General features: G+C 47.5%; 1 protein-coding gene across 5 annotated transcripts in view; it reads right to left on the bottom strand.

The window, feature by feature from the left end:
• The window catches only part of CPEB1 (cytoplasmic polyadenylation element binding protein 1), a 172,035-nt gene that overhangs the window by 107,415 nt on the left and 41,221 nt on the right, over window positions 1-23,399 (bottom strand). For 2 of the 5 annotated variants that reach the window (XM_077473127.1, XM_077473128.1), the window contains exons 2-3: window positions 19,660-19,837; window positions 6,219-6,419 (exon numbers count right to left, since the gene is read on the bottom strand). In XM_077473127.1, the coding sequence (XP_077329253.1) occupies window positions 6,219-6,419; window positions 19,660-19,837 (379 nt within the window). Of the gene's footprint in view, window positions 1-6,218; window positions 6,420-6,528; window positions 6,707-19,659; window positions 19,838-23,399 lie in introns of those variants that run through there. The other 3 variants (XM_077473129.1, XM_077473131.1, XM_077473130.1) reach the window with 3 other exon arrangements.

Here is a 23,399-nt window from a genome sequence, read left to right as displayed (position 1 = left end):
ACATAATTAGGCCTAGCTCTGAAGCTAGTGTCGTGCTGAACTGTGACATCTAATGTCGTGAGTCACGGAACAGAATATTCTGAGAAAAAAAAATGATAGAGCCTGTTGTGAAACCCCTTGGGAGGGGGAAGGTGATGCTACAACTATTTCAGTGACCATGGTCTATCTATGCATGCTAGTCAATTATAAGAATCCAGTATCCAGTCACCCCAAATGGGAACTCACGGACTGGATACTATAATATAGTATAGGAGCAAAATGTATGCAATGTTGATCAAAGGAACAGTGTGTAGAAATGCTGCTATAACTAGAAGGTAATTACTAAAAATTAACAGAAAATCTGTAACAAAACTTTGTGCCAATTAGAAGCGGCCGAAGCTATCATACGTTGGAAGGATAAAGAATCAATATGGAGTCTGTATAGTCTTTGAGAGGGGGGGGGGGATATAGTGTCATTGGAGAGTAGGATACGTGGAAGGAGTGTATGGCCCAGGAGTGCGCAGGCAGATTTCGACAAGTGCGGACAGGGTAGGATTCTCCCGTTGGGGCTCAATGTTCAATAAAACAGGCGTTTCCTGAACTGATGAACTGCGACTATGTATATCCAGTTGTAAAAGTTCAAGGGGGGGTGCAAGACGGGTTCTAGGTGATAATGAGATAATGAGAAGGGGTAGTTATACGTATAAGGTGCAATCATGACTCTGGAAATGTATTTAAATAATGTGGTAGATATCCCTCATCCAGTAAGCAAAGCGCGATATTCTTGTGTGGTGGTAAAGTGTTGCCAGCAGGACCATGTTTGTATGAATTTGGAAGGGGTGTCTCTTGCTTGATGGATCAGTTCTTCCATTTCAGCCGTTTGAATGTGCTCAAACCAATCTTATAGTAGGCGAGGTAGATAAGCGCCATTTTCTAGGGATACACATGTTAGCTGCCATGATCATGTGCATAGTGAGTGAAGGTAGGTACGTTTTGTTTTTGCAGGATAGTGTAAAAGAAATTGTGCTGGCGTGTAATAGTTTGTATGTGGTAATGGTTTGTATTAAAGCGTGGACTTTCTTCCAGAAAGGTTGGATCTTGATGCATGACCACCATATGTGCAGTAATGAACCGTGTTCAATTCCACACCTCCAGCATTGTGAGGATAAAGAGGAATAAATATGGTGGAGTTTAAGAGTGGTTCTATACCATCTGGTAAGGAGTTTAAGCATTTTCTTGTGCGTACACATTCAGGGACCCTTTGTGTATATTGTTTCCCAGTCTGTGTGAAATTAATAGATAGCTCATTGGACCATTTCATCGAGCTCAAATCGTTCCATTGCATTCGAGATGGGAACAGCAATGCCTAAGTAAAAGAAGTTGGGTGTCTATGTGGTTCAGACTTTTGGCACCTATCCTCAAATGGGATGAGAGCCCTGGACAGAAATGTGTTTATTTTGTTTAATTTTTACCTTTACAATCACTTTAAGCAAATATGCGCTGCATGCAGGATGAAGGGGTGCGCTACATACTCAAGACCTGGGCTTCCAAAAAAAAAAAAAAACACAAAGTAGAGACCGTACATGCTGAACAAGCTCTTGAAGCATCCTAATGCTTAGCAGTCAGAAACCTGCAGAGAGTGGGTGGCCCAACATAAGCCATTGCTAGTTTAAATTCCCTAATTTGACAGCCACCCCCCACAGAATAAACTTGCAAAAAGATGGAGTTAATGCAAAATTTAAAATTACATTAGTGCCTACCCAAATCTGTCACGCCTCCCTGTCCAAGTTTATTCAAGATTGGTTTGAGGTCAGTTGACCTGACACTAGCCTGAGGTGAGCAGACCCGCCTCCCTGCATGAGTTGAGTGGATTTGACACTGGTCAGATCCGGGCAGTTTCCCTGCACGAACCGAGTGGGCCTGATGTTTGTCTAAGCTGAGCACTCCCCTACACATAATTTCCACTCAAATGTGAGGGCTGTTGAAAATATACAAAAGCTTTTTCATTGGACACTGTCCTCTGTATGGCACAATTGAGTTGGTCTCAATTCCAGTTCTGAGATCTAGAACTGGTGGCAATTTGAATTTGCTGCAGGCTTAGTAAATATTGTGAAACTGGCACAAATCAAAACTACCTGAATATGTTGCTTATCAACTATCGCAAACCTTTCACATATGGAGTACAAGACGTTAGGTACAATACTGCTAGAAGCATGGGAAAAATAGGATTTTGCCCCATTATAGGCAGAGTTGTGTGTGGAACAAATAGGGCTTTGCACAGGATCCCAACCTTAAACCTACCACAACAGGTCTTCATTACATCCACCAGTAAGACTTAAAATGCTCTTGGCTGAATGGACAAATATTGACAAGACTAAAATCTTGTAGAAAGTTGTCCTAGAACAATGGTGAATCAAATTGCTTCAACTCCTTCATATTAATGTCTGATTTAGCAATTTATGCCCATCCACCTAACCTATGCGCTTAAATTTCAGAGGTTATACAATATATGTACGCTGCCAATGCTGACTATTGTTTCACGGTTTCAATGCTTGGAGCCACTGACCAGGGACAATGGCTGAACTGAGGTTCTGTTCAATGACCAAAAGTACTGAAGACCGTTAACATTTTAGGGCCAGAAAAGGCAGACCTATATATTGCCATAACAGGTTCACTAATGCTTATAATTCAGGCATCAATGGGGCCATTGACAGTACTGAGAATTCTTCACACTGCATTGCACAATTGTCACCTTAACTTGTGTCAAGATATGCAATGAATGAAGCATAAAGTCACAGAAAGTTATTTTTCCAGAAACATGGACGCCAAGGCTTTGAGTCCTGTGATTCCAAACATTGAACTTTTGACTCATTAAGCTTCAGTGGAGTTTTCCACTAGGCCACTCACTGTGGTTGCTATAGACCAGGGGTATTGAATTATAATTCAGGAGGTCCAGTCAGTAAAGTTTCTTCCACCAGAGGTGGAAATCTCATGTTTGTGCTACAAGTCAGATCCTTCACATCACAGCCAACCCTCCAGCTAGGTTCACATCTGTGGCTGGGGAACATGTGAAAACTCATGCATTCCCAGCCCACAGAGTAATGCACTGAACTTTAGCAGATTCATGAGGGTGCCATTAATTCTTAATGGCATCAGCACTTAAAGCACCATGCAGCTTGATGCTGTGAAAAAAAATATAAAAATAAAACACCCCCCTCCCCCACGTTTCAAAGGTAGGGAACCCCATAAAGAAAAATGCGCATGCACAGATCTGAAGCGAGCTTCAATCCCATTCTTACATCAGCTTTTCGTTTGTTCTGCACTCCTGTGACTCGCTTTCTGACAGCCGGTTCAGGCTCAAAAGATTCAGAAGCCTGGACCAGACCAGCAGCTGGCTCAGCCTCAGCAAGCTGCTGAGAGGCTGAGCCAGCAGCTCCCACCCCCTCCACAGCTCAGCGCTCCAGTGAGTGCTGGCGTTGGAGAGCCAGCGATTGATAGTCACCAGCTCCCTGCTCACAGAATTGTGTTTAGCAGTCTGAGCGGGTAAACAGCCATGCAGCAACAGACTCGTGCATCTGCCTAGGTGATGAATTTATCCCACACTTTAAAGTCCGTTTAGACATTTACCTGTGATGCCCTTCATGTGTGCATCACCAATGTGCTGCAAGCAAGCCAAATGTCCTAATTGTTCAATATTGTATCAAATCAACCATGTTCAGCTGTCATTTTCAAATTAGATGTTTGAGAGACATGGGATAAACCTTAACACATTGATGCACCAGGAGGCCCCAGGCACTAAAGGTGTACGATTTGAAAGGTACCATTTTAACACCTTTGTACAGCCATAGTTCACATGTCCAATGTGAATTTCCACTCACTTTTCACTGCAAATTTTCTAAGCAGCTGTTCAGGGGCAAATTTAGATGCAGTTTAAATGCAAATTTTTGGAGCCAGCAGCCACCGGCATCTTTACATTAGCTGTTTAAGGATTGCCCACATGTCCTTAACAGATAGCTTTTCGGCAGGGTTGTCTGCTGACAGAATGTAAAAACATTGCTGGCAATAAAACTGTCAAAAACTGTCCCTTTTGGGTCTGGATTTTAAGGGGAACCAAACTTTAAAATGTAAAAACCAGTGTGGGGTCCCCCACCCTTGCTCCTATGGCATATCAGGTCCTTCTGACCATGCAGCTTGGAAGACCAGGAAGAGGAGGGGGGGGAATTGCATGTGCCGTCCACTCCCGAACCATACCACATGACTTCAACATGGGTGTGCTCTAGCATGCGACACTTAAATGGCTAAGCTGGTTGGTTACCACCCTATGTCAGACCGGCGGCATGCTGGGTTGCATTGCCCATGGTGGCACTGTCCATGACATCAGGTGGTCCCGCCCCTTAGCTATTCAACAGTCACAGCGGAGCAGACGGATGGCAGAGCTTTCTTCTCAGGTCTGGCGGTGGGCGTCATGATTCACAATGGAGCTACACCAGGGGGACTTACTAAAGAACTTGTCAAAATGTTTTATTCTTCTGCTGAATGGGCAGGGGTAATATTTAGTCCCTACTCATAGGAGGGGCCAGGATTTGGAGGCCCCTCCCCCCTTTTTTAAAAGGGCTTCCAGATACTGATAAGCACCGCCTCCACATTGAGGGCATGTGGCCTGGTATGGTTCAGTAGGGGGGTGCTCATCTCATGGCCTGCAAGGCTGCATGCTTGGATAAAAGGTCTGGTATGCATTTTGGGGGGACCCCACTCCATTTTAAGACATCTGGTACAGGGTTACCCTTAAAATCCATACTAGACCTGCAAGGGCTTGGTATGGATTGCGAGAACCACGCTTTTTTGCATCCAATTAGTGTTCAAAACTGACAAGTGCAATTCAGATACATTTCTATAGAAGGAAATAGCCAGGAATACACTGAACCACAACGTAGTGCTTAGAAATCGTACAGGACTTGTAATTTTCAGCAGATTTACACTGCTGGTGCACTGCATATATGTGAATCTGCTATATAGAGAAGGCTGCTGGTTCACATGAATCGGATGCGGTTCAAAACACATCCAATTTGCATGCATGTGAATGGAGCCTTAGACATTCAGAACAAGATCAGAAACCTACTATAAAGTAAAAAGACTAAACAGCTTTGGTAGGCCATTTTGCCTTAATTATATGGCCAACGCATAACATACTTTGCAGGATTGTCACTTAACATGCCAGTTTAATGCTGCTAACTGACTTGGAAGGTCCCTTTCAAGAGCTGCCTTTCTGGCCTGTTCAAAGCATAGGAACCACACAAGCTGAGTCACATTCAAAGCTGCACAAGTAACAGCACTTTATGCCGATATTCAAGATGGCAGGTATATTTGTGCGGATAGAAAACTTAGCAACTTGCTTTAAAACCCATTGCCCTTCACCTCAGACAGTAAAATGCACATCAAGCATCACAGTGTGCGAGGCCATTTGTGTACACTGCAAAAGGTTTCCATTTTAATACACAGACCTGTCATCTCTTCATATGCCTTTGGTATCAATATACTTCATCACATAGAAATGAATTCAAGTCAAAAGATTAGAACACAAGTTATGGATGCCAAGTCTACCATCTTACAAACAATTAGGTTAATCATACATTTGAGCAGGCCACAGAAACCTGATCTTAGTTCAAGCTGCCAAAGCCAACAGCATTTGGTAAAGCTGGCATGACAAATGAAACAATCACAGCCAGATTGGCATAGGCCAAAATGATAATACAATTTCTTGTACACAGTTGGTAGCATAGGGGCCAACATTAAAGTAGAAACTCCAGGTTTACAAATCTCTAGATTAAGCTGAATTATGAGCATTGCACTTACCTTTCCTTAATCTAGAGGTTTTACAGCAGCCTGCCCCCAAAGCAGAGAGCTACAAATCACTGTCAGCCTCATAGAAGTATTTTGATAACCACCTACAGATTGTTAGGCCATCAGGTCCCTGAAACAGGGAAACTGATGGCAATGCACTTTGCACTTGTTTCACCCCACTCTAGAAATTTCTGGAGTGTTTTAAAACAATGCTGCAAACAGCATCACTGTTGCAAACACTAGGGAGAGGAAAATTGTGGACAGGCTAACTGGCAAAAAAAAAAAGCTAAATAGCCTACAGTAAGACAGGGTTCAGTTTTACAATAAATGCAGGGAACATAATACATTTTAGAATAGAATGCCCAAGTTCAGTTTCAATTATACAGACAGCATCTTACCCGACTGTGCTGCTGATGGTGTGCTAGACTGCCCTGAAACATCAGAGTCCTGAGTGCTCCACGGTCTGTCCCAGCCAGTCAGGCTGAGAGACTGCAGCCCAAGGCACAAGTCGTTTGTGTCAGGAAGGCCACGAGGAGATGGATCATGGGATGTAGGGAAAAGCATCCTGCTTGCTGTAGCTCCCTCTGTATCTGGGTAGTCTGCTTAGAAAGGAAGAAAATGAATCAGAATTCTTCAGGATGATTCTAGTAAACATAAGAAATCTTCACCTGCAGCAGGTAGCATCCACTGTCATGTAACAATACCCACACCCTGGTGTTCTGCCTTGCCTGCTATGTTGAGAGCTCAGGAATCATTGTCTTAGCATTGTATTATGCGATCCCGAGGATCGAAGCAAAACTTTCATAGATTTTGCAGCTATCCGAGTAATAAGCAGTCTCCTGCGCACATAAACGCAGACACTTTGCTTCAAGTGGCCCTGCCTTCATCCCTCTCCAGCACCCCTCCCACACATTGTTCTGGATTGACTCCAAGCCTGAATCAGCAGCAGTAATGCTGGGCTTCATCATTGTGCTAGCATAATCTGTTTGCTTGGAATACAGACAGGAACTTGGTGTATGTAGCACTGTTTACCAGGGAGTAACAAGGCAAGCCTTTACAGAAATATCTGAATTCAGATGTCAACCATTGATGCTAAAAAAAAAAAAAAAAAAAAAGTGTAAAAGGTCTACTGAACCAGTTGAAGCTTATGTCGGCTCCCATGCATGGCCTGAATATTTTATCTATCCCACTTCTGCTGTAAACTCTGAATGTCTAGTCCCAGCTTGTCTAGACAGCCCCCTTAAAGTGTAAGCACAAATATTAATTTAAATTTCCACTCTGCTCATGGGCAGCAAAAGATCTGACAACTGAACCGTCGATTGAAATTTAGAAGTTGCCCAGAGGTCCCTTTACTGACAGAGTGGCAAGAGCTGCTGCAAATATATTGGAGCAATTTATCCTGCAGCCATAGGCTTCATTTTCCAGGCCAAATTTCAAACAGGAATGGAAGAGTCAGGATCAATGACAACCTAAAATTAAAAAGGAATTGCCTTGGCAATGAAACACTAGAGATAAGCAAATGTGCCATTCATGTTGAAGCAGATCTGTTGGGGTCCTTTCACAAAGGAGTCATCCAGTCACATTTTTGACAAGAAAAAAAAAAAAAAAAAAAAAAAGATTCAGTTCACATCAGGGATATGCAATTAGGAGACCTCAAGCTGTTGCAGAACTACAAGTCCCATGAGGCATAGCAAAACTGACAGCCACAAGCATGACACCCAGAGGCAGATGGGACTTGCAGTTTTGCTGGAGGTCTGCTAATTGCATATCCCTGGTCTACATTCTTTTATGCATTCGTTTTTAGTATTTGCAGCAACCAATCTCAGGCAAACTAAACAAGCGATCATAAAGAAAGGTTTTAAAACAGACAGCATCCATTTACAGTCGTTTAAATGGGAAAAGTTTTTTTAATCATATTTAGCTTGATGCAGCATCGGTCTGGTGCTGCATCTGTCCCACGCCAGCTATAACACTGATAGCCGAGCAATCAAACCCCGCCGATGGCTTGGTTCTCTGCTTCCTGGAGCTCTAGGGGCTGTGGTGGGGAAGGCTGGCCTAGGGACTCGCCGATAGGCTGAGCTGGGTGCTGGTCCAGGCAGGTGGGTGGATCCCAACTTAGTTCTTGCCTGGATCGGCTCTGCTGAAATTGGGTCACAGGAGTGCAATACTTCACTCGTGATCCACAGCAGAGGTACAGAAGCATTGGCTGTACAAAGAACATGACAGATCTAGGTAGATGTAAACAGATGATCTGCCTGTGGGCACACATTGTGGTTTATTCTGGATCCATCTGAAAAAAACTGGCAAGGCAGGTCTAGACTGAATGAAAAAGGACCCTATAAACATTAGATAAATCATGGCCATCTGAGCCATCTTGAAATATAACCCTAGTTACCCAGTTGTATGTGCGTACATTGTATGTAGTCTGGTATACAAGTGCAAAAAATAAACCCTGATCAGAACCAAGGACCACCACTTTAGCTTCAATGCCTTGTGCTAGCTTTAAGTTTTAGAACTTCCCATTAATTTTTCACTAACCCAAACAGCTGGATCTTGCATAGATACTTGAACCACACCATTTTAAAGCGATATCCAATGGCTGATAAAAAACACACACACACACACACACACACACACACAGTGCAAAGACATTGCCGACCAGACCATTACCTCTTTGGTGGTTCCCCACTGGCACCGAGCCCCTTCAGCCGTGCCCCCTTATAACAAACTTGATTTAAGGGGCACTCATGCATGTGCTCCCAAGCTACGATGTGTGCATCTGTTGACCGAACAGTTGCGCTTCACTCGCCACCTCCCCACAGGAGTTTGACAGCAGCAGGAGCCCAAGGCTTGCACTGCTCAGCATCTCCTTTGAGACCAGAAGATTAGTGCTGCAGCAGTGAGGAGTTTGTGGTGTTTAGAGATTTGGGTGGGTAGGACAAGTAGTGGGGGTATTCTACCTTAATGCAGAGAACGAAGGGAAAAAAAAATTGTATACCCATCTGCTGTTCTGCAAAGTGTTGTGAACAGTCTGTGCTCCTGGCTGCCCCCTGCCAATTGCCCCCATTGCAAACCACTTGAAGTGGGGGCACTTGTGCAGGCTCAAAATAGCTCATGCCCTGAGAACACAGCAAGCGAGGTCAAGAGCAAAGTCTGCACTCCTGAATTGCTGCTGGCATTTTGAGGTCCATGACAGCCCTTGTATTTTCAGTACATGTTCCCATTAGAGCTGCACATCAAAGCTGTTTGATAGTAAACTAAAAATTGCAGCTCAACATCCAGTTAGGTGTAAACACTTCAGAAGCTGGCAAATTTAGATTAAGGCTGCTTTCACACTGAGGTGCTTTACAAGCTCCATTGCAATATAAAAACGCTTGCATAGCACCTGTAATGAGCCTCTTACTCCAGTGTGAAAGCCCAAGTGCAGTGTATACACCGTTCTTAAAGCCCCCCCCTGCCCATTGAAATCAATGGGCAGCAACGCTTTGTGGGCAGTTTTAACCCTTTACGGCCGCTAGAACTTGTAGAACTTGGTAAATGTGTGGACAGGCGACCAGGTCACCGCTTTACACCTGAGAGGCAGACGCTTTGTGTTGGAAGGCCCAAGACGTTCGATTGTCCTTGTGGAGTGGGCTGTGACCGGAAAGGGGGCACCTACCCTTTGAAAGTGTAGGCTTGTACTACAATCTGTCTGATCCACCTGGAAATGGTGGCCGACAAGACCGCCATGCCTTTCTTTGGACCAGCCACCGAAACCGTGAGTCTGACTTCTGAAAGAGCCGTGGCAGACAAATACACCTTAAGAGCCCAAACCACATCCAGAGCGTGAAGGGCCACCTCCTTAGGGTGCTTTGGCTTAGGACAGATGGCAATACAATGTCCTCATTGATATATGAAAATCCGAGACCACTTTTGGTAGAAACTGTTGCGGACGCACCACCTTATCCTTGTGGTTAACCAGATAGGGAGACTTGCAAGAAAAGGCCGTCAGTTCTGAAACCCTCCTGGCCGATGTGATGACCACTAGGAAGACCACTTTCTGGGAAAGTCAACAGGGGAATCGCCCAGTTTTCAAATGGTGGTTTTTGAAGCGCTGACAACACGCGGTTCAGATCCCAAGGGGGTAACGGTGGATGCACTGGAGGGACTACATGTCGTACCCCCTGAACGAAGGTACTAAGGAGTGAGATGGCAGGGGGGGTTGGTCGAAAAAAAAAAAAAAAAAAAAAAAAAAAGACAGCCAAGGCCGAAATTTGCTTTTTAATGGTGCTTGATGCCAATTTCTAGTTTACTCCTTGCTGAAGAAACAGCAGGATCCTGGATATGGCAAAGGAGCGCAGATGCCATCCTCTCACACATGGAGATGTAGGCCTTCCAGGTAGGAAGATATATCTTAAGATTTCCGTGCTCAACATATTTCTGATCACCAAGTGACAGACCCCGGTTCAACACCGGGCTCTCAATAGCCATGCCGTTAAAGCCAGCGATTATAAAGCAGGATGGAGAATTGAACCTTGAGCCAGGTGGTCCTCTTGCAGCGGCAGTCGCCAGGGAGCGTCTGCCACCAGAGGTGCCGAGGCCAATCTGGGGCAACCAGTATCACTGGGATCCCCTCGGCTTCCACTCTGAAGCAGACGTGGTAACAGTTTCAGTGGAGGAAAGGCGTAGATCAGCTGGTACTGATCCCATGGAACCACCAGCGCATCGGCCCACGGATCTCTTGTCCTGGACACAAATCTTGGCACCTTCCGATATGGGAGGCCAGCAGATCCCCATCTGGCATGCCCCACCTCAGGCACAGCAACCTGAATGTCTCCGGATGCAATGCCCATTCTCCTGGGTCCAGCATCTGCCGACTCAAATAGTCTGCCTGCCAGTTCTCCACTCCTGGGATGCAAGTGGTCGTCAGGGCTGGTATGTGTCGCTCTGCCCACCGAAGTATGTGAACGACCTCCCGTGCAGCAGCTAAGCTTCTTGTTCCCCCTTGGTGAAGGACGTATGCCACAGCCATGGCGTTGCCCGACTGGATCCTGATCGCACGCCCTTACAGTCTCAGCAACTATGTGGAAAGGAACAGCCTGATCCCTCTCAATTCGAGCAGACTGATCGGCAGCTTGGATTCTTCCGTCGAGCAGGGGCCCTGAGCCGACAGAACCCCCCCATCACTCCACCCCAGAAGGATAGACTGGCGTCCGTTGCGATCACTGTCCATTTCAGAGGAAGGAACGATTTCCCAGACTGAATCACTGGGGACCTCAACCACCAGATCAGTGAGTGACTGAATGGCTCACTTGGATCTGTCAATCCAGGGACAACAGATTTGTCCCATTTTGTCAAAATCTCCTTCTGCAGGACTCTGGTGTGGAACTGGGCATAAGGTACTGCCTCGAAGTGGGCAATGTGGGATCGCAACGCCAAAACTGGAGCCAATACCTTGGTAAAGACTCGGGCTGAAGCCAGACCAAAGGGAAGAGCCACAAACTGGTCGTGGGCTTCCAAACTGCAAACCGCAGAAACTTATGATGAAGGCATATGGGTATGTGCAGGTACGCATCCTGAATGTCTAAGGACGCTAGGGAGTCCCCTTGGAGTGCAGCGACAACTGAGTTAACCGATTCCATTCCGAACCTCTGCACTTTTACAAAGCGATTGAGGGCTTTTAGGTCCAAGATCAGACGTACCTCTTCCTTTTTGGGAACCACAAACAGATTTGAGTAGAACCCTGGAAGCATTCCGATACAATCACCCCACGATTTAGCAAATCCCTTACCACCCCCAAGAGGGCCTCCCGGCAAGCCGGGGATATGGGTATGTTGGAGGGGAAGAATCAGTTTCTCTTTTGGCCGCCAATCTTGTTGCCTGTGGAAATCAGATCGCAGACCCATTGGTCAGATAACTGGGAGGGACCACTGGGCTGCAAACTCTCGAAGGTGACCTCCCCACCTGAGACATGGGTGGGGGCAAACCTTCATGCGGTAGCACTTTTGTTTGCAGGCTTGCAGTTCCAGGGACGTTTTTGACCATCCGTGGACATCCTGTTGGGCTGGGGACGTTTAGTCGAAGCTCCGGGCGGACAAAAATGCCGTTTGTGAGCAGAGCGTGCCCTTGCCTATGGCGTGGCTCCTTAGCCTTCCTGGCCTATGGGAGTAAGGTACTCTTACCAACGGTGGCATTTTTAATAATGCGTCATCTAATGAGGCTCCAAAGAGCCGGTTGCCAAGGAAGGGAAGATTCGTCAGGGCTTTTTAGCATTTTAGCCAAATTAGGCACCTCAGCACCACAGCAGACACTGAAGCCCTGGATAACAGAGGGAGAGTATCCAGAGCCGCGTCAAAGACGTACTTAAGGCCTTGCACTAGTTGGTCTGCTAGTTCCATGCAGACAGAAGCCCGTTGCTCTCCTAATTCGCAGTGCAAAAGTTTTGCCCACTCAGTATCTGCGACACAGATGCCAGTACTGGTCGCACGGCTGACCCCACAACCGTAAACAACGAACAAGCCACTGCCTCGGCCTTCCTGTCCATGGGATCCTTGAATGCGGGAGTCCCCTCAACCGGGATCGTGGTTACTTTGACTTTGATACTGGGGAGCCGACCATTTTTTGAGAAGGCTCTCTTCAAAAGGGCAACGCACCGCCATGTATTTGGGGACCGAAAAGGCGACCCCATTCCTTGATAATGAACTTGTCAAAATAAGTCAGATACAGGAAACACCTTATGTGAACGTGCTGGCTTGCGGGACCCAAAACAGACCAGTACATCAGCAGAGGGATCCGCTGGCTCCTGAATCTTCAGGGTATCATGCACAGCTGTGATAAGTGCTCCAAGTGCTTTGTTGCGCCCGGACGGGAACTCATCCTCACTGTCCGAACGGTCCTGGTCAGCGTCTGATGAGAGCAGGGGTCACCAGCCTCAGCAGAGCCCGAGTCTCCGTCAGAGTTCTCCCCAGGAGGACCGGGGGGGGGGGGGGAGTGAGTTGCCTCTTTAATGCACCTTTCTTACCACACACCGCCTCCATCTTGGCAACGAACGAATTGAGGACCGCCGTCAGGGTGTCCATGGGCACTGCAGTATGCAGGTGACCCAGTTGAAATTGACTGGATTTCGGGGGAAGAAACCAGTTTCTGAAGCCATGCTGACCCTACCCTGTCTGCCACCTGAAGGGGACTTAGGACAGTGACACCCTCCTTGTTGCCGCTGACTGAGGGGGCTCTTACCCGCCAGACTCACCACCCTGAGGAGTTCTGCGCTGTTCACAAAATGTGCCTGTAGTCCCTGAGTGCTCCTAAGTGCATGCAAGTTCCCTAGGAAGTCGAATTGACCTCCCAGGGAATTGCTCAGCCCCACCGAGGAAGGGAGAGTTGTACTTACCAGTCCTGAAGAGCTGGGAGACATTCCATTGCAGAACTACTCCCTGATCAGTACAGGGTAGCTGCTGGCCCGGCATACTATGAAGCAGACATCAGTAGCCTGGGTATATGCATGTCCAGGAGCATAAAAGCTCACCGACTACCTCTGGAGCAGAGTTTGTCGTGGCCTGTCAAGCCATAGCTGTGACCTGCACACGCTCGATGGCCAGACTGGGAAGACTGGAAAGACTACAAGAATAAGGGTATCCCGCCTGTCACCCAGCCGGCTGTTGACTGCTGATCACAGGATCATTTCTTGCGCAAAAAAACAAACAAAAACAAACAAGGGACCGCCTTTTTTTTTGGTAAAAGAAATGATTGCATATCCAATTGCAACTATATAGCTGCCTGCAAAACTTTGCAGCCAAAACAGGCATCACCCAATGCACAGACATCTACCTTGTAGAACTTTGTAAACGTGTGGACAGACGACCAGGTCGCTGCTTACACACTTGAGCAACAGACGCTTGATGTCGGAAGGCCCAAGACCTTGTGGAGTGGGCCGTCATCAGAAAGGGGGGCACCTGCCCCTGCAAGGTGTAGGCTTGTACTACAATCGGTCTGATCCACCTGGAAACTGGCTGACGAGACCGCCATGCCTCTTTGGCCCAGCCACTGAAACAAACAGTGAGTGTCTGCCACGGTTCCCTTCCGGAAGTCAAATACACCTTCAGAGCCCGAACCACCTCCAGAGCATGAAGGATCACCTCCTTAGGATGTGTCTGCTTAGGACACCGAGATGGTAAGGCAATGTCCTCATTGATGTGGAACGCCAAGACCACCTTCGGCAGAAGAGACGGTTGCGGACGCAACACCTTATCCTTGTGGTTAACCAGATAGGGCGACTTACAGGACAAGGCTGCCAGTTCTGAAACCCTCCTGGCCGATGTGATGGCCACTAGAAAGACCACTTTCTGGGAAAATTATTTTCAAATGGTGGTTTCTGAAGACCCAATAATACCAGGTTCAGATCCCACAGAGGCAATTGCGGACACAGAGCCGTTTGAAGGAATTTGGCCCCCCCTCCCTCCAAGCAAAATGGACATTGAGGGCCCACCCCCTCACATGAAAAGCCAGGAGATTACCACAGACTACCACAGACTGCCGACATACTCGAGATTCTGACTTCATCACGGCCGATCACATGGTAAACAGCCATACCTAATGGCTGTTCACACCCCTCGGTGGCTAGCAGTGTCTGACATGCTGAAGGAACAGGGATGCACACGCATTCCCTGTTTAAATGGGGAGGACGTCATGACGCCCTCCCGCCACAAGAGATGCGCCACCTGGCCATCATCTCATGGCCGGTCAGCAACTAGTTAAATGGTGCTTAACACCAATTCCTGGTCCACCCCTTGCCGAGAAGCGGCAGGATCCTGGATATAGAAAAGGAGCATGGATGCCATCCTCTCTCCTCACATGGAGATGCAGGCCTTCCAGGTACGAAGATATATTTTCTGAGAAGATTGCCGTGCTCTCATAGTTGGATCACCGAGTCAGACAGACCCTGGTTCCTCAACACCTGGCTCTCAATAGCCATGCCTTTAAAGCCAGCGATGGTAAAGCAGAACAGAGAATCGGACCTTGAGACAGAAGGTCCTCTCGCAACAGCAGTCGCCAGGGAGCATCTGCTACCAGGTCTGTGTACCAAGGACATTGAAGCCCATCTGGGGGAGCCAGTATTACTGGTATCCACTCTGCGAAGCAGATGTGGTAAGTTTCAGTGGAGGAAAGGCGTAGATCAGCAGGTACTGATCCCATGGAGCCACCAGAGCGTCTGACGCATCTGCCCACGGATCTCGTCCTGACACGAATCTCGGCACCTTCCGATTGAGATGGGAGGCAGGAAGATCCACGTCTGTTGTGCCCCATCACAGGCACAGTAGCCTGAACACCTCCGGATGCAACGCCGATTCTCCTGGGTCCAGCATTTAACGACTTATATAGTCTGCCTGCCAGTTCTCCACACCCGGGATGTGGAAGGCTGACAGGGCCGGTACATGTCAATCTGCCCAAAGTATGTGTGCGACCTCCCGTGCGGCAGCCGAGCTTCTTGTTCCTCCCTGGTGATTGATATACGCCACAGCAGTGGCGTTGTCTGACTGGACCCTGATCGGACGCCTTTGCGGTCTCATTGACCATGTGGAGTGGCATAGCCTGATCAGGCCTGTGCAAGCAGATTGATCGGCAACTTGGATTCCTCTGTCAGTGGCCTTGAGTCGACTGAACTCCCATCACTCCACCCCAGCCGAATAGGCCGGCATCCGTTGCAATCACTGTTTATTTCAGGAGGTAGGAACGACTTCCTGGACTGAAGCACTGGGGACCCAAGCCACCAGATCAGGAAACCCCCTGACCAACTGGCTCACCTGGATCTGTCGATCCAGGGACAATGGAGATGTGTCCCACTTAGTCAAGATCTCCTTCTGCAGGACTGGTGTGGAACTGGGCATATGGTACTGCCTCGAAGGAGGCCACTATGAGTCCCAGGACTCGCATGCAGGAGCAAAGCGATGACCACTTGCGGTTCATCAGCAGTTTTACCACAGCTCAGAGTCTGCAGCTTATCTGAAGGGAGAAACTCTTGCTTCCCTGGAGTCCAGCAGCAAGCCTAGGTACTCCAAACACTGAGTCTGTATCACCGACTTGGTTTCAGCAGCCCACCAAAATTCTTACAGGGTCTGCATGGTGATCGCCACATCCTCTTCTAACTCTGAGGCGGAAGAAGCTCCCAGGAGGAGATAGTCTAGGTAACCCACGACCGCGATCCCGCGTTGCTGTAGCAACGCCAACACAGGAGCCAATACCTTGGTAAAGACCTGGGGGGGGGCAGATACCAAACCAAAAGGGAGAGCCATAAACTGGTAGCGAGTTTCCCCGACTTCAATTGCAGAAACTTGACGCTGGAGGCATATGGGTGTGTGCAGGTACGCATCCTGGATGTCTAAGGATGCAAGGGAGTCCCCTTGGAGTGCAGTGACTACTGAGCGAACCGATTCTATTCTGAACCTCTGTACTTTCAAAGAAATTGAGGGCTTTTAGATCCAAAATTGTAGTTCCAAAGGAAAGAGGCATGTCCAAAAGGAGTAGAACCCCTGGAAACATTCTGACTCCGGAACCGATACAATCACCCCACGATTCAGGGAGAATGGGTATGCTGGAGGGGGAAGAATCTTACAGCCAATAGGAAATCTTGTAGCCGTAGGAAATCAGATCGCAGACCCATTGGTCGGACAGTCGAGAGGACCACTGAGCTGCAAACTCTGAGGACGACCCTCCACCCGAGTCATGGGTGGGGGCAAGCCTTCATGCGGTAGCACTTGTTTGCAGGCTTGTTATTCCAAGGAAATTTCTGCCCTTCTGTGGTTATCCTGTCGGGCTGGGGACATTTAGCCGAAGCTCCGGGCAGACGAAAAATCAGTTTGAGGGGAAAATGAAGGCCCTTGCCTACGGCGTGGCTCCTTAGCCTTCCTGGCCTGTGGGAGTAGAGTACTCTTACCACCTGTGGCATTTTTAGTCCTCCAAAGAGGCTCCAAAGAGCCGGTTGCCAAAGAAGGGAAGAGCCATCAGGGCTTTTTTGAATGCCTAGTCAGCAGACCAGCATGTCAACCAGATCAGGCACCTCAGCACCACTGCTGACACTGAAGCCTTGGATAACAGAGGGAGGGTATCAAGGGCCGCTTCAAAACGTACTTAAGGCCTTGCACTAGTTGGTCTGCTAGTTCTACACAGACAGGAGAAGCCTGCTGTTCTCCCAGTTGGCGGTGCAACAGTTTTGCCCACTCAGTGTCTGACACAAGTGCGGATGCCAGTACTGGTCGCATGGCTGACCCCCACAACCGTAAACTAGGAACGAGCCACTGCCTCGGCCTTCCTGTTCTGTGGGATCCTTAAAATGCAGGAGTCCCCTCTACCGGGATCGTGGTTACTTTATTTAACCTGGATACTGGGGGGGTCCACGACAGGAGGAGCCGACCACTTTTTAAGAAGGCTCTCCTCAAAAAGGGGCAATGCACCGTCATGTATTTGGGGACAGAAAGGTCCATTGCGGTCGACCCCATTACTTGTAAATGAACTTGTCAAAATAAGTCAGATACAGGAACACCTTAGGTGAATGGCTGGCTTACAGGACCCAAAAGGGACCGCTACATCAGCAGAGGGATCTGTTGGCTCCCAAATCTTCAGGGCATCACACACAGCTGTGATAAAGCGCACCAACAAGTGGTTTGTCCCACACAGTCCCGTACGGGGAATTATCCTCACTGTTCCGAACGGTCCTGGTTTTTTAGCACCTTGCAACCACGCACTGCCTCCATCTTGGCAAGGAACGAATTGAGGGCCAACAACAAGGCATCCAAGGGCACTGCGCATTCCGGTTGCAATTGCCTGGACTTGGGTGGAAGAAACCAGTTTCTGAAGCCATGCTGACCCATCCCACCCTCCTTACTGCTGCTGGCTGAAGGTCTTTCCTGCAGGACTCACCACCCTGAAGGGTTCTGCGCTATCTAGCAAGTAGTGTGGCTGTGGTCTGTTGGCTCCCAGGTGCAGAGGGATCCGCTCTGTGCCAGTGGAAGCTGCTGCTAAAGGCGAGGAAACCGCTGTGCAATGTGCTGAGGCTCAAAGGAAATGGCTGCCCAGCGTCCAGTATAAGGACATAAAACATAGAAAAATGGCCGCCAGAGCACTGGGAACACATGCTACCGCTAGAAAATGGCCACCGGCGTCCAGTATAAGGACAAATCACAGGGAACATGGCTGCCGAAGCACAGGAGAGCATGCTTTCCCTTGCCCACACCCAAGATGGCTGCTGATGCTGAAACCATGAGGAACAGAGCTGAACAATTGGCGGCGATCAGCGCTGCAAGGGACACAGGCATAGCCCCACAGGCACAGCCCCACAGGCACCTCCAGGGACATGAGAAACGGGACTCAGGACACAGCCCTTCCACAGGTGAGAGCCCCTCCCGAGAGCCCCTGTACAGACATGTCACTAGCCACAAGCAGCATCCCCATGGGGGGGGGGATAGGGACAGGGAGAGAAGAGAGTGAGGTGAGGGACCCCTGAATCAACCTTCCAGGGAATGCCCAGCTGCTCAGCCCCACCTAGGCAGGGAGAGTTGTACTTACCAGTCCTGAAGAGCTGGGATACATTCCACTACAGACCCACTCTGATCAGTACAGGGTGGCTGCTGGCCTCAGCCCACTGACGCAGACATCAGTACCCTGGTCATATGTGCGCCCCAGTGCATAAAAGCTCACCGAACACCTCTGGAGCTGAGGTTTCATCGTGGCTGAACCAGCATGGAGCTCTGGTCTGCACACGCTCGATGGCCAGGCTGGGGGGACTACAAGGATAGGTATCCAGCATATCACCCAGCCAGCTGTTGATAGCAGATCACAGGATCCATCTTGCACAAAAAGCCAAGCTTCTGCAGGAAAAAAAAAAAAATAAAGTCCCGCAGGGTTCCTAGGTCCTTTTCCTTCACTAGGCAAAATAAAAAAACAGGCTGCAGTAGCATGCTGAAGGGTTGTTACCTAAGGGACCGCGCATTGGGCGGAACTAGAAAGTTCTAGTTTTATCACATGTTAACATGCAACGCCTAGCCTTCTCCTGAAGGTGGCATAACAAGCCAATGGTCTAAAGAGAGAAGCTGTGTCAGTCAGTGAATATAAGAGAGATAGCGGTGCTTTACCGCTGACTCCCAACGCCTCAGTGTAAAAAGCACTCCAAGTTAAAGTTACATTCAGAAAAAGGTCAGTCTGTCCAAAACAGATAGTTGAGTTCAAAATGAATGCTAGGAAATCAAATCTAGCTCTACAACAGGGATCTACAAGAGTCAATTTACTGTGCTTCAGACTATTTTTATATAACCTTCACTGCTCCAGTCCTCAAGTGACAAGAACCCTCTAACCCTCACTGGCAGCCAACCCATACTGAAGTATACATTTCAGAGGATTGAAGCTTTGCACACAATAGTTACTTTACAATGCACGTCTAGTTTTTAATATTACAGCCACAAGTATGGAAGCACAGCAGTATTAAACCCGCACTTTTTTAAATCTGCAAAGCAAAAGGCATAATGAGCTAGTATGCACCGCATACTAGCTCATTATGAAATGCTTACCTTAGAACGAGGCCCCGACATCTGTCCCGATCCACGCCGAGGGAGCTGACATGCTCCCTCTGCGTTTCTTCCGGGTATCGTGGCCGGAGCCGCAATATCGTCACTCCCGCGCATGCGCGCGGGAGATTTCATTCCGGCCGGCCACTGCCGGATTTTCAGGCCGAGAATCCTTGTGCGCATACCGAGGGGAATATCTCCTAAACCGTACAGGTTTAGGAGATATATTTACCTACAGGTAAGCCTTATAGGCTTTCCTGTAGGTAAAAGTTAAAAAACGGAGTATACAACCACTTTAAAAGTGTACCTTGTAGGTGGTCACATTTACCCTTAGCATTGGGTGTGGTACAAACACCAGTGAAGTCTAGAGAGTTGTCCAACATGGCATTTATCCTTCTGAAAATATCAGCGTTGCTGCATGTAGAAAGTGCTGGCGTATCAGAAGGGCATCCCCAACAATCCTTTGTTCTTCCTAGATCATCTTTCTGCAAGGGGAAAAAAAAAATAAAAAAATAAAAAAAAACACATGCTTTAATATGCCAAACCATATGGGAAACTAAACTCATCTACAGTCAATGCACCTTACAATTTTACCTTGTGCTCCCATACAAGAATTTATCCCCATTCTAGAAATACACTATACGCCCTAGTAAAGATAAAGCAGCAAAAAAAAGGGATTTACACCAGGCTGTAAAATTCACTAAACTTTTGTAAGGTTTATACATAACAGTGCTGGTTTCATTTAGATACTTCCCAAACCTTATGGGGATTAGTGCAATTAGAAGACTAGACAGGCAGTGGAAGGCAACACCACCAAAACAAAAACATGTTTTCCTTTAATGTACTACATTTAGGCACCTTTCACACAGGCATCAAATGGAAACACACGCAACGTAAAAAAAAAAAAAAAAAAAAAAAAAAAAAAAAAAAAAGTTAGCCCAATTTGTGTGAAAGAAGTTACTCTGAGTAAAATAGATACCCCAACATGTCATGCTTTGAAATTCGTGGAAGTACGATGGTACTTAAATATTTTTAAAGCATCGCCTATGGAGATTAACGGTTACTCGTTTAGTTATAGTTTTTGTACTAGTATTGCTTTATCAATCACAGTGATACCTCGTGCGGTTTTTGTACTAGTATTGCTTTATCAATCACAGTGATACCTCGTGCGGTTTGAACACATTTTACATTTGTGGGTGCGACTTGCGTATGCGTTTACCTTGTTGTGGGATCACAGAGGGATGGGGCACTGTAAATATTACACTGTCCCTTTTGTTTTACAGTTTATTGCTGTCACAAGGAACGTAAACATCCCTTATGGCAGCAATAGTCATGTCAGGAATTTGTGTTTTGAGTACTGACATTTAAGAATCTGACGCCTTTACGGCTCCAGTAAACCAGAAGTGACATTGCAATGTTGCTTCTGGCTGTCTAGATCCGAGACCTGAGCAAAGACTATTACGGCTTTGTTCAGAGGATGTGCCGGCTGGTTGCTCAGGCGAGCCTGGGCAGAGTGGCAGGAGCGTCCACCCCATTACTGCTTGTGATAACAATTGAGCGGCTGCATCGATTACTACAAGAAAGCAGACCCTGCCAGCTCTAAACAGTAGCAAAGTGATGCCTGCCAGCTACCATTCCGGTACAACCACTTGGGGCAAAATGACACGCGATTCTGTGGCAAGGGACCTTACACCAACACAAAATAGTCTTAAGTCACCCCAAAATCCATACCAGATCCTTAGAGCATGCAGCTCCCTGTCTTCTTCCCCGCCCCCCCTCCCCCCACAACCATATGCCCTCAAAACAGAGGGGCTGCCACATGCCAGAGAAAAGTACCCCCACCCCCGCAAAGAACCTTGTCCCCATGTTGATGAGGACAAGGGCATCTTCACAACCCAGGCCTGGTGATTGTGGGGGCGACTTATATGAATTTGGAAGACACCTTTAACAAGGAGACTCTTGATCCTAGTCCAACCCCCCCCCCCCCCCCCCCCCCCACCATTAGCACGGTTGCAGCATACTTTTACTCAGTCAAAAAATAATGCGACAAGTCCTTTAACCACTTTCCAACTGCCCCACGAAGTACATGATCCATCACTCCTGTGCTGGACAAGGATTCCCAGCTAGTGTTAGTACAGTGTTAGCATTAGCACTCATCACTATTAGTGTCACTGATGTCAGTGTACACCCAGCCAGCAGCCATACCATCTGTTCCAATAAGTGGATTGCCACCATTACAAGCATAACAAAAAATTCTAGTAGCTAAACCAGATGCTACAACTTTCACTTGCTATAACTTTTTTTACCATAAACATGTAGCATAGTGTTGCACAAATAGGCAATTGCCAGTAGTAGTGCAGTGCCAAATGGCAAAAAACTCTGGCATTGAAGGGGGCGAAATCTTCCAGATGTCAAGTGGTTAAAGAAAAAACTGTTTGACAAGTCCTTTATTAAAGTCCCTGATGTACATCCATAGTTAATCGCAATGCACGGTCAACAACCTGCACAAAGAAAAACGTGTCACCTGCATCCATCACATGGCAGTTCTATATAAGGGTGCATCCCTGTTGAATACCTCAATCTGTGCAGGACGCAACAGCAGGTTAATCAGCTGGTGTGATAACATTGCGCATATTGGCGGCATTATCCGACCATCTGCAAAGGGAGAATGTAACCGCCAGATTCTGCCTGCCTCGGTTCATGAGAGAGAATTGACTGATCACGTGACAGGCAGATTTCAGTGTGTTGTATGATTACATTATCCCTCTATCTGCGCATGCGCAGTGTTGACGCCACAGCAGCTGAACATAGCTGAGTGATGTTGCGTACTGCACAGATAATCTGAGGCATTATCCGAGGGGATGCACTTTGAACACCCAATGACATCACTTTTTACCTGCTGCTTAGAGAGGATCTTTAGTTCCCCTCCACACCCCCACAAGTATCTCAATTCAGCAGCTAAAAACTGTAGTCCATTTTTATTCACATGCAGGGGGTCAGATCTGGGCCCCCCCCCCTGTTAAAAATTATACTTAAGTAAAAGTAATGCATGCCTTAAAGGATAAGTCCACTTTTCTCCAAGACCCCCCCTTTCACACTGGGGTGCTTTGCAGGCACTACATAGCTAAAAATGGCACCAGCAAAGTGCCCTAGAAGAGCCGCACCTCACTCCAGTGTGAAAGCCCTTGGAGTGGTGCGCTGGCAGGACAGTAAAGAAAGACCTGCTAGCAGCATCTTTGGAGCTGTGAAGCATTTTGCAGCATTTGCACCTAGTTTTTACATGGGAAAAGGTGCGTTTGATGCCAGGGCCTTCTTTAAGGCTGGGCAAAAGGGGCAGCTTGTTTGTGTGGGGGCCTAATGGAGCTGCCCCATATTTGTCAACCATCCCAGTTTAAATTCCCTCATCCCTTGAGGTTTTAGTCCAGTGCTGTGTACTGATCAGTGTGAAGTTCTCTTACTAATGCTGCCAAGCTCTGCACTATTGTGTACAGATGACTCACCTGCAGACCCTGGGTTTACATGTAAATAGCAGCAGACCAACAGCATTCATATGGTGGTGGAATTTTCACAGGTCTTTGCAAAGTCATTTGCCGATCCGAAAAATGATCCAATCCGTGACTCTGATCCGAGGAACGATCAGATAGTTTTTTGATCCGTTGCACCCCTAGTAAGCAGTAACCTCTAACAATCAGTGAGCAGTATTGATGTACAGTAATCTCTAGCAGCCAATCAAGCATAAATCATGTGCTGTAACCTCTAGCAACTAGTTAGTGGTAACAATACACTAACCTCTGGCAACCGCTGCCTGATCGGATTCAGTAAACAGATTTGAGTCTAGCTGTTTATTGTATTCCTCAAAGCAGGTGGAGAGCAAAACTGCAGGAAATTTTGCCCAGGGTCCAATCAATATTAAAAAGACAGCCCTGTGTGCCGTTAAAGGCACTGAACGCGCAAATAGTAATTTACGCTTAGAAAGATGGTGACACTATACAATCTACTTGTACAAACATCCATGATGACAGCGAATTATCTGTAGAATGGAAAGCG

The sequence above is a fragment of the Lithobates pipiens genome, unplaced genomic scaffold (genome assembly GCF_037356315.1).
Source record: "Lithobates pipiens isolate NorthernLeopardFrog02 unplaced genomic scaffold, aLitPip1_a1.2 Scaffold_8, whole genome shotgun sequence".
In the NCBI taxonomy this organism is placed as follows: Eukaryota; Metazoa; Chordata; class Amphibia; order Anura; family Ranidae; genus Lithobates; species Lithobates pipiens.
This window is presented reverse-complemented; position numbering and strand designations above follow the sequence as displayed.